Source organism: Rhineura floridana, chromosome 5 (genome assembly GCF_030035675.1).
Source record: "Rhineura floridana isolate rRhiFlo1 chromosome 5, rRhiFlo1.hap2, whole genome shotgun sequence".
NCBI classification, from domain to species: domain Eukaryota; kingdom Metazoa; phylum Chordata; class Lepidosauria; order Squamata; family Rhineuridae; genus Rhineura; species Rhineura floridana.
The window spans coordinates 131906389-131922006 of record NC_084484.1 but is presented as its reverse complement, the minus strand read 5'-3'; the positions used below and the strand labels follow the sequence as shown (position 1 = coordinate 131922006).

General features: G+C 40.7%; 1 protein-coding gene across 1 annotated transcript in view; it reads left to right on the top strand.

Annotated features, from left to right (window-relative positions):
• The first annotated feature begins 6479 nt into the window (after nucleotides 1-6479).
• TMPRSS7 (transmembrane serine protease 7) overlaps nucleotides 6480-15618 on the top strand; it is a 62891-nt gene continuing 53752 nt past the window's right edge. The window contains exons 1-4 of the mRNA XM_061629717.1: nucleotides 6480-6530; nucleotides 8759-9196; nucleotides 9606-9807; nucleotides 12557-12687. Of these exons, the coding sequence (XP_061485701.1) occupies nucleotides 6480-6530; nucleotides 8759-9196; nucleotides 9606-9807; nucleotides 12557-12687 (822 nt within the window). The remainder of the gene's footprint in view (nucleotides 6531-8758; nucleotides 9197-9605; nucleotides 9808-12556; nucleotides 12688-15618) is intronic.

Genomic DNA, 15618 nt, shown 5'->3' with positions numbered 1-15618 from the left:
GCTCTGGAACAGATATAGGGGGCACATGGGGAGGTGAGGGGGAGACGGGAGGGAAAGGAAATTCTGTTGTGCAGACAGAAGTCCTTGTGCTAATGGAACTACTTTGTTGGACACCACCCTTTGATTCAAGCCATACAGGAGACATGGAGTTGTTTTTAACTAAATCCTACTTAGAGTAAATCCACTGAAATTAAGGAACCTAAATTAGTCATATCTATTAACTTCAAAGGGTCTACTCTGAATAGGACTAACATTAAATACAACCCAGAATTTAATTGTCTGCAAAATTGTAATTTAGCAGTTCCCCAGTTGAGTTTCCCTTTGAAGTTCTTTTGTTCAAATGCAGTGAAGTGGCCAAGTTTGCTGATGACACTAAATTGTTCAGGGTTGTTAAAACAAAAAGGGATTGCGAAGAGCTCCAAAAAGGTCTCTCCAAACTGAGTGAATGGGTGGAAAAATGGCAAATGCAATTCAATATAAACAAGTGTAAAATTATGCATATTGGAGCAAAAAATCTTAATTTCACATACACGCTCACGGGGTCTGAACTGGCGGTGGCAGACCAGGAGAGAGACCTCGGGGTTGTAGTGGACAGCACGATGAAAATGTCGACCCAGTGTGCGGCAGCTGTGAAAAAGGCAAATTCCATGCTAGCGATAATTAGGAAAGGTATTGAAAATAAAACAGCCGATATCATAATGCCGTTGTATAAATCTATGGTGCGGCTGCATTTGGAATACTATGTACAGTTCTGGTCGCCTCATCTCAAAAAGGATATTATAGAGTTGGAAAAGGTTCAGAAGAGGGCAACCAGAATGATCAAGGGGATGGAGCGACTCCCTTATGAGGAAAGGTTGCAGCATGTGGGGCTTTTTAGTTTAGAGAAAAGGCGGGTCAGAGGAGACATGATAGAAGTGTATAAAATTATGCATGGCATTGAGAAAGTTGATAGAGAAAAGTTCTTCTCCCTCTCTCATAATACTAGAACTCGTGGACATTCAAGAAGCTGAATGTTGGAAGATTCAGGACAGACAAAAGGAAATACTTCTTTACTCAGCGCATAGTTAAACTATGGAATTTGCTCCCACAAGATGCAGTCATGGCCACCAGCTTGGATGGCTTTAAAAGAAGATTAGACAAATTCATGGAGGACAGGGCTATCAATGGCTACTAGCCATGATGGCTGTGCTGTGCCATCCTAGTCAGAGGCAGCATGCTTCTGAAAACCAGTTGCCGGAAGCCTCAGGAGGGGAGAGTGTTCTTGCACTCGGGTCCTGCTTGCGGGCTTCCCCCAGGCACCTGGTTGGCCACTGTGAGAACAGGATGCTGGACCAGATGGGCCACTGGCCTGATCCAGCAGGCTCTTCTTATGTTCTTAAATATGGCCACTTTAAGGTGAGTTACAGATTTGTCTTGGTAGGATGAAATGTTCTCCTGCTGGTTTTTGAATATTACCATTTCTGATGCCAGATTTGTGGCCATCGGCACACAGGAAGCTGTCTTCAGCTTGGTCAGACCATTGGTCCATCTAGCTCAGCATTACCCAACCTTTTTCGACCCAACGCCCCTTTGCAAAATCTTTTTGTGCCCAACGCCCCCCTCAGATTAAGTATATGCCAATGCTTCCTATTCTTCCCTTAAAATATGAGTATAAAAGGTATTTTCAATTATTATTACTGATGGTTTTTATCATGCCTTTTTGTTGCACTTAGATTACACATTGAATTCTTAGTATGATTTATTGATATACATACATAGTTATAGAAAAGTAAATAAAATGAGATTTATTATAAAATACTAGTGTGATCCTTGAGCTTGATGAGTTTTGGCTAACTTCACAATATCTGGAAGACCACACAGTATGAACCAATAGAATACACTGTGTTACTTAACAACAAACTCATTCAGTTTACCAGCATTGTTTCGTTAAACAAGTTCATTTAAACATCACAGAAACAACGGGTAGCGAGTGTGTCCCATTCCTGAAGAAAACCAGCGAATAACTGACTGTCTGCATCACCCGTTTGCACACGGCACTCATCCGTTGGAAGAATGAGCCCTCCACCAATACACCCAGCTTATCAAACACTCTCTGGTGATTGGTTCCGACATCCCTCAAGACAGCATCGGAACATTACCTAGTGCCAGGGTGTGGCTAATATCCCCATTCCTTGCTTTGACACTGGCCACTATTCAGCATTTCTTTACTAAAGAGCACACACTATTTATAGTGTTATTTCCATGAATTGAGACTATTAAATACATTCTAACTGGGGACAAAACAGTTTAAAAATTAATGATTTGTTTATTAAATAAAATTAAAATTAAATGCTTCAACTGTTGCATCAGACCGCCAAATGTCAACACCCCCCTAATGAATCCAAACGCCCCCCTAAAGTTTGTAGTCACAGCAACACCCCCCTGAAAGGCTGTAACGCCCCCCAGGAGGGTGCCACCGCCCACATTGGGAATCGCTGATCTAGCTCAATATTATCTACATTGACTGGCAGCAACTCTCCAGGTTTTCAGACACAGGACATTCCCAGCCCTACATGAAGATACTGGATATTGAACCTGGGACCTTCTGCATGCAAAGCAGATGCTCATCCACTGATTCTTTTGTTCAGACACTGACCCATTTGTCTTACTTATATTGCAATAAGGAGCTACACAGAGAAGATAGCAGCTGTATACAAATAAAGCACATTCAAAGAACACCCCCCCCCGAATCCTGGGAACTGTGTTTTGTTAAGGGTTCTGGGAATTTGAACTCTGAAGGGTAAACTACAGTTCCCAGGGTTCTTTAGGGAGGAAAATGTGCTTTAAAGGCATGGTGTGTATGCAGCCAAAGAGCCTCAAGTCGAAACCAGACTTTGTTTGCAAAAATGAAAATAGCTGAATTCAGTGAGGAGGCACCTTGAAGATTATAATGATGATCCTTGTGGGCTCAGACCAGAAATCCATGCGGTAAGACATTGTATTTCAAACTTTGACCTGCCCAGCACATGATCCTTCCAGGAAACTGAGAAAAACGGTTTGAAGACATCAGCCCTTTGCACTTCTTACATCCCACACTTATTTCCAAAGGGAACCCAGGGAGGCAGACACATCGGTGATAAAACAACACAATTTAAAATAAAACCAAAACATACTTAAAAACACCCCAGTTAAGACATATAGAACAATCATACACTGAAATTATTGTGTGTGAGATTGTGTGTGAGGGTATAACCAGGATCAGTTTCTTTCAACCATTAAATGCCTGTTCCCAGCCTCTGGCATTCCAATATATACTGTTCAAGAGACTGTTGATATATCACATCAATGGAAGGAGAAGCTGATGAGGATTTTTAGCTGGTCACTTGGATGAAAGGCTAATGAGGCAAAAATGTTAACCAATAGGAGTTGGTGCCTCTTCTGTGGCCTTAAAATGTCACAGGGAGATGAATGGGTGATTAGCTGGGATTTTTGCTCGGTTACCCTTTCAACATCCACTGAAAATTATAGCATAGAAATATGCAAGCTACATTTTCCTTCTACATACTGTAAGATCATTTCAGTTTGCTGTATTACACTAATTACAATTGCATTATAAACCACAAGTTTTATTCTGGAAGCTCTGTTAATGACAGTTACTGTATATTTTGAGTCTGGAAACCATTAGGAAACATTTTTAAAAACAGTCTTTAATTCTGGCAGATCAAATGTTCACAACTGTCATTTAATCCATGAATTTCGATTACAAACGAGGTGTTAATCAACAAGAAAAAAATGTTGACAGATAGGTCACAGGTTTGAGATGTCTCTGTGTTTGGCGATGAGAAATGTCCTTCAGGAAGAGAACTGATATTTAGTGATATTGGGAAAAGCCCAGGAAAATCAAGCTTAACTATTGGATTTCTTGAATGTTGTTCTGGTCCTGGCATAATCCAGGATGATCTTTTTTAATCCGAAGGCAGGACAAATAATTATCTTTGCTACCAATTTGGCAGACAAGAGCCACAGTGTCCTCTAGTGGTGATGCGTAACAATTTAACACAGGAAATTGTCTTATACCAGCTCAGCTCATTGGTTCATCTACAAGCCAAGCATTGGCTACTCTGAGCTGTAGCAGCCCTCTAGGGTTCTCTGGCACTTTCCCATTGCTTGTTACCTGATCAGAGATACCAGAGAACCTGGGACTTTCTACATGCAGTGGCAGCTGGTGCTTATTGTGGGGCAGAAGGCAGGGAGACTAACAATAGGTAGAGCCACAACTAATGACAGGTAGACCCAACTAATTTAAATTTTGTTCACATCCTTCTTCTGCCTGCTGAGTTCTACAAGTGCAATACTGAGACTAAGACAGAGAAAGCTGCCACAGGCAGTGCCATCTCTTGGACTGGTTGTAAGTATGAAGACAGGCTGATGGAGGCTGTCTGAGGCCAGACTGAAGGCTGGTGTGACAATGCCCCATTCTCCCTAATGAACCAACTTCCACTGAATGCATGTGTTCTGCCACTGAGCTCTCTGGTGCCTTTCCCAGCATCTCAATAGGTGTTGGGAAGCAGGAGTGTTTGCAAACAAATACCCACTTTGCAATAACCCTTGCTCTTAAACCTGTATAATACAAGCAAATTACAATTCCACGCTATCTACTGCTTTGGAGTAAGTCTCATTGAACTTAAATGGGGTTTACTTCTAAACAGATGTATACAGCATAGTATCGGGCTCTCCCCAAGTAAGTGGGAATACAATTTCAGTCTACATCAATTTTTAGAAGAATCCTCTCTTTAAGTTCTTGGATGTTTTGATTGATAGGTGGTAGAAATTACTGCTTCAGGTAGCAAATGGCGAAAAAGGTCCTTTCATTTCACTCCATGTGCTATTCTCTTACAGCAGTGGTGGGGAACCTTTGGACCTCCAGATGGTATTGTTGTTGTCATTGTCACCATCATGTATTGAATTTATATCCCACCCTTCCAAAGGAGTCCAGGGTGGCAAATATAAACAACACAATTTAACAAGAAAAAGAAAAACAACTCTCATCATCTCTGATTATTAGCTATGCTGGGTGGGGCTGATGGGAGTTATAGTCAAGCAACATCTGGAGTTCCCCCACTGCTGTCTTAGAGCATTTGTTAAACTATTGTACTTGAAATGTTGTGTAAATTTCTTCTTTTTGTGGTAGCCAGTGTTGCAGATGTTTATCTTCCTATTCGTTTTAACTAATCACAATTAGTTATTATGGCCAAATATTGGGAACATTGTTCAACACTTTAGTTCAGTTTCATCAAATCAAGATCAGACCCTTATTTAATATCATTTAATTTCAGTGTGGTATGTGGTTAGAGTGTTGGACTAGGACCTGGTAGACCATATCTCCACTCAGCCATGAAGCTCACTGGGGGACCTTGGACCAGTCACTATCTCTCAGGCTAATCTACCTGACAGCATAGTTTTGAGGACAAAATTGGGAGGGAGAGAACCATGTACACCACTTTGAGCTCCTTGGAGGAAAGATGGAATATAAATGTAATAAATAAATAAATCATGGGTTATGAACTAAATGTGGTTTGAATAAAGCACCATTTCCTATATTCAGTCATAATGGGAAAGTACAGTTTGTTGAAAGCTCAAACAGAAGCTCATGTCTAATCATCCTTGTAATGCTAAACCATTGTTTACTGTTATGTCTGAACAGGACATCTGACTACTAAGCCACTTTAATGTCTGTAGTATAACCACATAGTCTGAGACTAACATGCAAAACTGGATGTTCTGTTTTATTTAAAGGAAGCACAGAAAAAATTGCTAAATAGAAGCAAAGACCATCACAAGGCAACATCCACCTATGTGTAGAGTTACGTTAGTGCTCAAAGTTTTACGTTCCAGGTGTGCTGTGTAACTGCTTGTATTACATGACAGACATCTCCATGCAGCAGTGATACACACATGTGCACTGTGTATATGTGTGTGCTGCAGCTGACATTTAGACATTTACTGTTCTTGAGATTATCTGGGTTCACATATCTGCTTTTAGCTCATTACAGCTATAGTCCAATACACACTTTCACAAGAATAAGTTTCAGACATTCAGTTTACCTGGAATTTCCTTCCAGGTAAACACGCACAGGATTAGCCTAACTGATGCTGCTATTGCATAGGTGCCTAATGTTTGCTGCTATCTTAGTGAAAATGCAAATAATTTACAAAACCATTTAGGAAGATAATTTTAGCAGCCAAATTTGGAGGCTAATGTGGCTTGACCATGTTCTTTTTTAAAAAAAATGTTCACAGCAACACAAGAAAAGGGCAGATTAAATTACCAATGGAAATTCTTGAACGTAAATTGATGCCATCCCTTGCAAGTCCACTTTGACAGTGTTACTAGTCTGTCTTCATGCATAGTTCCTAACAGTCCTTAGCAGCAAACACCTCCAGTGTTTGGTGTGTGAGCTTTATTTATTTTATTTTATTAAAAAAGATCAGTCACTACAATGGATGAACAAGGCAGTGACAGACCTGCTAAACCTGAAGATGAATTAAGTGTAAGTAAGTAAACTTGAAATGCACTGCAATATTGTGCCTTGTTTCAATATCGATACTTTCATGGTACCAATATGTTCAATTTATCGTATACTTGTTCAGCTTGAGAATTTCAAAAACAGTGTCGGGGAATTCATTGCCACTATCAATGCTGCAGTTAATTTTAACTAATTTCCAGCTGAAATACGATGCGCATTTATTTGCACACAATTGGCAAGGCACAATGCCAGTCTGTGATAGCGCATGAAATTAGTTTATGAAAGATCTGGATTGGTAGGTAGAGTGAATTTCTGTAAAAACTAATTTCATTCCCGGGTGCAATTTTTGAAAAATAAATAAATTAAACAGTGTATCTAAATATAGTTAGCATTCAGCTAGTTGGCATAGTAACTGTTATCCTGGAGAGCTGACATGTGGTAAAAAGGAAGAGAAGGATTTAAATAATTCAGTGTTCTGTGATACTTAAATTGCTTTATTAACGGGAATGAATTCTCCAATGCATAATTAAAGCTGGCAGGGGAAAAAAGCTGCATTGTTCCCTAACAGATTAAATAAATAATTTGAAATACTTAAATCATAATGGTCAACTCTTAAAGTTCCTGCTCTGAGGGAGATAGCCATGTTGAAAATGTAGTGTTCTGCTAATGGTATGATGGAACAAAAAGCAAAATATTTTATGCATTTGACTCCATGTGAAGTATTTAAAGACAGAAAGTGTTGACCAGGAGGAATGTAACATCCTAAATAGATGCACACCAGTTAAATACAATTGTAAGCATCCTTTTTGGATATGGGAGATGGCCCTTTTTAAAGTAATGGTTCAATAGCAAAATTGCTTCTTTGATGGCTCCTGATAGGTAGAAGATTGAGCATTAATGGCCATTGATGTCTGGCTGGAGCAGAGAGAAACAGTTTGTGTTGTAGCCAGCAAAGGACACTGGGAGGCAAAGTGGATGTGATGGTGGTTGTGTTCAATATATATATATTAATAGTAGCTAGAGTGAAGGGTCTGAGAAGTGTCAGAACTACAGATGGGGAAGAGAGAGAATATGGTTCCAATAAAACCATCTTCCTAAAGCTGCTGCTCACCTCAAGAAGCACAAAGAGCAGCTTTAGGCAAGGGAATTTCATCAAGATTATGGCAAAAGAAGGGAGAAAGATTAAACTTTCCCTCCCCACTCCCCCACCTGGGGCTACTATTTAAAAATTTTAAAAAATGTGCATGTTAATCACATTCATGCAATTTTGTTTTCACTCAATTAACCTCACTGTTTGGCCCTGACATTTCCAGCTGGCTGATAAGAAGAAGACTTTGAAGTGCTAAGAGGGTGGTAATAAGAGTGGGTGGGATGCGGAACTGATGCTGCATCACAAATGAACACTGTCTCGGTCTGCCTGCTACCCAGTGCCCTCAGGAGCATATTTGTAACTAAACGTATTGCAAAAACACCCAATATTCAAGGACTCTCTCTTCATAAGAAAACTGACCCTGTAAAACACCGTTCTTCAACCTTGGGTCCCCAGACGTTGTAGGATTACAGCTCCTGTCATCCTTGGGCATTGGCTAAGCTGGCTGGGGCTGATGGGAGTTGTAGACCAACAACATCTGGGGACCCAAGGTTGGAGAACATGCTGTAAAATATTGATCCTGAAATTGCTTCTTCTTACCAACCAGGACAGTGGGGAATGGAAACACAGTGTATTCATATGTCACATTCCAGTGAAATAGAACAGCATCAAGATGCATCAAGGCGTCATCAAGTTGCTGAATGTTTGTGGGAGAACTTCTCCCACCATCTAAAAAATTTACAGGTGTGCCTAGAACAGGTATCAGGGACATCACAACTTGGGCAACTACAATAAGGGATTAAATGATGTGTGTTTGAGGGGATTACAGCTGAAGTTTCTTTCCGATTTTTGCTACAGTGGCACCCTCTGCCAAAGGGGCAAGCCATTTTTACAGCAAATCACAACTGCCTCTTCAGCAGTGAGAGCCATTGTAACAAAAACATCATAGCTTCATCAGATTCCAGCCTATCACCTCTGCGAATTGTGTTGAAATGGCTTGCTATGGGTATATTGCTTTATATAAAACACTAAGGACACAGTAGTGAAAAATGATCACACTATAGAAAACAGTTGTAGTCCTTATTGGATAAGACACTAGAACGTCACCCCCAAGGAGACTCATTGAACTTATTGGGATTTCCATCTGTGTAAGCATTCTTAGGATTGTGTGGGATATCTCTGTCGAGCCCCAGTCCTTTTGCGAGGGCCTGGAGGGGGGGGATATGAGTTTCAGGCTTCCCAGCTGTCAGAGGGCGAGGATGGCCCAGGAGTTGTTGAGACTCCGCAAGACCTTGAGAGACGGAGTAAGGAGGATTTCAGGCCAGTTCCCACGGATGGCGCTGTCCCAGCTGAGGAGAGCGCGCCACCTCCAGACATGGCAGAGGAGCAGCTGGATGATGAGCCGGAGCAGGCGTTAACTCCCCCTTTACCCAGTGGCTTGCGGGATGAGTCCAACACTTCGCTGCCACCTGACCTTGAATCACTGGCTAAGGAGCAGGTTCCTTTGGGCGAGGTGTTGGAAGCACACACCCCTTCACCACGCTCTCAACGCAGGGAGAAACGGACAAGCCAAAGGCAAGAATTGCTCAGGAGCCAGAGAGTACGCTCCAAGACCCTGCCTATTTAAGCCTGCCACTTCTGGGTTGGAGCTGCTGAGACAACTTTCTTTCAACGTTGCAGAGCATGCCTAGAGTGCAGTTAGGGAATTCTAGTGAGATAGCTTAGGGGTTTCTATAAAGTGCACTGCTTTTGATGTATCCATTACTTTAATAAAACACAATTTAATTGCACCAGCATGTCAGTCTCGTGGATCCCGCTCAGAACAGGACAATCTCAAACTGCTGTGGCATTTTGTTGAAGTACTGAACAGCCATACATGACCACACATATCACAGAAAGGGCAGGCGTACCATTAAAGTGTGCAATAAACATGTTTGCCTTTAGGAAATGCAGAATTCGGAGATACTGGAAATTTATCTACGTGATTATTTCCCCCCTCTTTGATTAAGGTATCAAATATATCAGTACAAATGGCAGAGTCAGAAGAAAAGTGGGAAAGAATTGCAAGGAAACTCAATAGGTCATCAAAATCAAAGAGGAAAGCTAAAAGAAACAAGTCTCTCTGGAATTTTCAAAATAAAATCATCCTGTTTACAGTGGTCCTCTTCATTATAGGTGTCATAACCTGGACATTATTGTGGCTCTTTATTGGTGAGTTCTGCATCTGTTGCCTAGACAATACTTTGTAAGGGCTTTCTCCATATGTACGTTTAAAGAGGCCCCACAGAGGTAAAAGCAATGCTCTAGAAAAAGGTTTTATCTTAATGTTGTTCTTTACTAGTTAATGTATGCATCTATTGCCCAAATCAAGCTGGATTGACCTCCCCTTGCATCAGCTGCTATGCAGGCAGGTAAGTTCTGTTTAGGGCTGGCTTTGGCTGTGCAAGAGAGTTACCTGCAGGGAGCTTTCTTGTGCACCTGGACCAAACAGATTGACCTCCCTGCGTATCAGCTGATGTGTAGGAGTACAGTCTGCTTTGTGCAGCATTTCAGAAGCTCCTGCAACCAGCTGGTTGTCAGGCACATTTGAAGCTGCAAAAGGGGGCCTTATAGCCCCCTTCTGGGCAAGCCTCACCCTTACCTGCTCCTGATGTATGATATCAAGTGTAGGGTGGATGGTTGTGGCTTGCCAAAATGGACTTTTGGGCCAAATGGGGAAGACTAGCAGGTGAAGTTTGGACCATAGGCTAGTGATTCCCCACCCCTGGCCTAAACAACGCTTTTAAAGAGCTTTTTCCAAACATACATTTCAAGAGGTCCAATAGAGGTATAAGGGCTAGAAGAGTGGTTCCCAAACCTTTTCCCCCATGGAGCACTTGAAAATTGCTGGGGGTTTTAATTAATTAATTTTCTGCCTGTTGTAGCAATTGTTGTGCTGTGCTAAGTGCTGTATGATTTTAATTGGCCTTTTATTGCTGCTTTTATTTTTATGTATTGTATGTTATTTTATTACAGCTTGAATTCCACAGAATTCAAATTGTAATACAATATATGAGAAATAGAAGCAGCAATAAAAAGATGATTAAAAATCAATATGAAAATTTAATGCAATGGATGCGCTACCTCTCATCTTCAACCACAAATCCACAGACACACCTTGAACCACCTGAATGAAGCTCATGGACCACTAGTGATCTGTGGACCACAGTTTTGAAACCCCTGCTCTAGAAAAAAATCGACATTTATGTTGCTCTTTATTGGCAAGTTTTTGCATCTGTTGCCTAGACCAGCCTTTCCCAACCTTTGGGTCCCCAGATAATGCTGGGCTACAATTCCCATCATTCCTGACCATTGGCCATGCTGGCTGGGGCTGATGGGAGTTGTAGTCCAGCAACATCTGGGGACCCAAAGGTTGGGAAAGGCTAGCCTAGACAATACTTTCTCAGTGTATAACATATAACCAGATATAGGAGAGCAGTCTGGATGAGAATTTGATTCTATAGGGTTGTGCTCCCATAGCTCCAAAAAAGAGGTAGAAGGGCAGAAGTCTCCATCTGGTGTTCTTCGTAATGAATTGGTCCACAGTCATAACCACACAAAGGCCTAGCATATGCGCTTTGTGTGATTTTTCTATAAATATATTTCCTGCATGTTTTGCTTCATGATTGAGATTGGGCTATTGTATTATTTTTCTAGCTGTGCCTTTCATCACGTGAACAATATATTGCAGTGTTGTCTGTAGGGAAAAGCCATTTTTTAAAATGGCAAAATGCACACATGTTCTTATGTACTCGAATTTCCAACACATATTGCTGTAGTATTTTTAAAAGATCATGATGCCTAAATCAAAAGAGAAGGAGCATGACTGACTGCAGACATGTATGCATTCAAGACAGCTGTTCATGTTGTCCAGTTGGTGCTGACCTATGACAGGGCCTTCTCAATGTCAGTTCCCCATTTGTGGGACACCCTCCCTGGTGAGGTGCATCTGTGTCCCTCATTATAAACATTCAGAATGAATTTTAAAAGCCATTTCTGTTTACCGGGACATTTGATGCTTGAAACATACTGTTTCTGGCAACCTTGAAATTATTAACTGTGAGGGTATTATTTATTTATTTATTTTGTTAGTCACTTAATACCAAGTGGTCTCTAGGCAACTTACATCAGATTTGAAAAACAGACAGAAATTTAAATCAAGAATCATAGATAAAAACACATACATCAATAAAATCTAAAACTCTTCAATATAGTAAAAGCCAAACGTAGGCATACATAATAGCCAATAAAAACTTAGAAACCCACCAAATAACAAAAAGAATAATTGGAACAGCGCACATCAAGGGCCAAAGGCCTGAGTGAAGAAAAAGGTCTTTATCTGGTGCCTAAAGATGGATAGAGATGGCAACAGGCATATCCTGCTGGGGTGAGCATTCCACAGCTGGGGGGGGGGGCACCACTGAAAAGGGCTGTTTTCATGTTGCCACCCTCTAAGCCTCTTGTGGAGGGAGCACACAAAAAAAGGCCTCTGATGATGAACATAGAGTGTGGGTCTGTTCATACAGGGAGATTAATACAGGGATATGACTGTTTTAAAATGCTTTCAGCTTCTTAAAAATTAGAATGGTTTGTGTTTGCTGCCCTGGACTCCTTTGGAAGGAACGGGACATAAAATTTAAACAATAGCAACTTTCAAAGCTGGGTTCATTTCACACTGCAGGTGAATAATCTTTTCTGAATGTTATTCCGAACTGCAATCTTATACACATTTATCAGGGAGTAAGACTCACAGAACTCAATAGAACTTATGTCTGTATAGACTTGTGTGGTTTCGTGCTGTCTTAGGCTTTTACTTCTCCACTTCATGAAAATAACTTTATCATCTTAGGACTGTTGTACTCTTTTTATTGCCATCATGAAAAAGGAAGAGAAAGTAACAACCCTCCATTCTGTTTTCCAGTCCAGGCAGAAAACAAAGATGCCTTGTACTTTGTTGGATTATTTCGTGTTGCCAACATTGAGTTTCTCCCAGAATATCGGCAGAAGGAATCTAGGGAGTTTCTCTCTGTAGCACAGAACGTGCAGCAAGTGGTAAGGAAAACAATAACAACAGTGGCATGCTATGTTATCAGCAAACTATATGCAATGATCAGCTGGTTATATGGGATTCAACATATCCTAGCCCTTTGCAATGTGACAATAAAAGAAGATACCAAAGTCCAATTTTTTATGCAGTATTATATTTGCATCCCCCCTCTAGGGTGCACAACTTAATGTAGTGAGGGGGTTTGAGAGTGTTGAAGAAGCTGAGAGCAATGCCATCAGGAGTCTACCAAGAGGCTAGACTCCTAGCAGGGTCACCCAAGGCAGAATGGTCAAAGCTGCAACACCAGACTAAGATGCATCCAAACTCAGAGAAAGACAATGGTAAACCACCTCTGAATACCTCTTACCATGAAAACCCTATGAAAATGCAACACAAGATAGTGCTGGAAGTTGAGAGCCCCAGGTCAGAAGGCACTAACCGAGCTACTGGGGAAGAACAAAGGAAAAGGACAAGTAGAGCTGTGACTAATGATGCAGCTGGGTCAAAGCCGAAAGGAAGCCCAGAGGCTGATGTGCACAGATGCAAAAGGAGAGTCCAGAGTTGTACAACACACACAACAGGAACATGGAATGTGAGAAGCATGAACCAGGGAAAGTTAGAAATTGTCAAGCAAGAAATGGAATGTATCAACATTACAACATGTATCAACTTGGCGTGAGTGAATTAAAATGGATGGGAATGGGACATTTTCAATGGAGCAACTACAAAATGAGAAATCAAGAAGAAACAGGGTTGCTTTAATAGTGAGAAGTGATGTAGCAAAAGCAATTAGGAGCTACCACAAGGTCTAAGCGAGTGATATCAATGAGATTAAACTGGAAACCTATTAAAATAACCGTCATCCAAGTCTATGCTCCAATGGCAAACACAGAAGAAAAGGAATTGGAGAGATTTTACGTAGAAGTACAGGAAGAAATTGATCACACACCAAAACAAGATGTGCTGATAATCACGGGGGGATTGGAATGCAAAAGTAGGGAACAGAGAAGAACTAGGAATTGTGGGGAAATGGGGCTTAGGAAATAGAAATGAAGCAGGAGAAAGACATCAAATTCTGTGAAGCCAATCATTTGTTTCTCGCAAATACATTTTTTGAGCAACCGAAAAGATGACTGTACATGTGGACATCACCAAATGGTCAATATACGAATCAAATTGATTATATAATTGGTAGCAGAAGATGGAGAAGTTCCATTTTGTTGTTGTTATGTGCCTCCAAGTTGACTACGACTTATGGCAACCCTATGAATCAGTAACCTCCAAGAGCATCTGTCATGAACCACCCTGTTCAGCTCTTGTAAGTTCAGGTCTGTGGCTTCCTTTATGGAATCAATCCATCTCTTGTTTGGCCTTCCTCTTTTTCTACTTCCTTCTGTTTTTCCAAGCATTATTATCTTTTCTAATGAATCAAGTCTTCTCATTATGTGTCCAAAGTATGAAAGCCTCAGTTTCATCATTTTAGCTTCTAGTGATAGTTCTAGTTTAATTTGTTCTAACATCCTATTATTTGTAGAAGTTCCATACGTTCTGTGAAAACAAGACCAGGAGCAGACTGCGGTACAGATCATGAACAGGTCATATCGAAAATCAGAGTTAAGCTACAGAAGAACAACAAAGCAATCTTAATGCCAAAATACAATTTAAAAAACATACAAGAAGAATATAAACATCAAGTAAGGAACAGATTTGAGGCTTAGTTGACAGAGAACGAGAAGAACTATGGAGTGAAGTCAGAGACATTATCAGGGAAAAATGCAAAAAGACAATACCTCTTGTTAAAAACAGAGAAAGACCTCAATGGATGACTGAAGAAACTCTTAAAATGGTTTAAGAGAGAAGGAAAGCAAAAGCAAAAGAAGATAGAAACACGGTTAGAACCCTAAACGCAACAATACAATGACTAGTATGTAGGGACAAAGGGAACTATTACAACAGTTATTGTATAGAAATAGAAAATGACAACAAAAAGGGTAGAACAAGAGCCCTATGCCAAAAGATTAGAGAAATTAAAGGGAAATTTAAACCAAGGGTAGGGATGTTGAATAATCAACAGAGAAACACACTGACTGACCGAGATGAAATAAAAGGAAGATGGAAGCAATACACTGAAAAACTCTATAAAAGAGATGCCAGGATGACAGATTCATTCATGGAGGAACTGTATGATGAAGAACCAGAGAATTTAGAATTCAAGGTGAAAGCTGCTCTTAAAATACTGGGAAGAAACAAATCACCAGGAACAGATGGCATACCAATAGAGTTGCTACAAGCTACTGAGACTGAATCTGTCCAAAGTTTGACAAAAATTTGTCAACAAACATGAAAAACTAAACAATGGCCCACAGACTGGAAGGGTTCCATATACATTCCAATTCCAAAGAAAGGGGATCCCAAGGAATGCAGTAATTATCAAACTATTGCCTTAATATCCCATGCAAGTAAAGTAAAGCTCCAGATTCTATATCAAACGCTCTCACCATATATGGAGCGAGAAATGCCAGACATCCAAGCTGGATTTAGAAAGGGAAGAGGTATCAGAGATCATATTGCAATCATATGTTGGATAATGGAACGGACCAAGGAATTTCAGTAGGAAATCACCCTGTGCTATATAGATTACAGCAAAGCCTTTGATTGTGTAGATCATGAAAAACTGTGGAATGCTTTAAAAGAAATGGGGGTGCCACAGCATCTGATTGTCCTGATGCACAACTTATACTCTGGACAAGAGGCTACCGTAAGGACAGAATATGGAGGAAACCAATTGGTTTCCCATCGGAAAGGGTGTGAGACAGGGGTGTATTTTATCACCCTACTTGTTTAATCTATATGCAGAACATATCATACAGAAAGTGGGATTGGACCAAGATGACACATAGACTGGCTGCATATGTGTTCCAGTCATGACAAAGAAG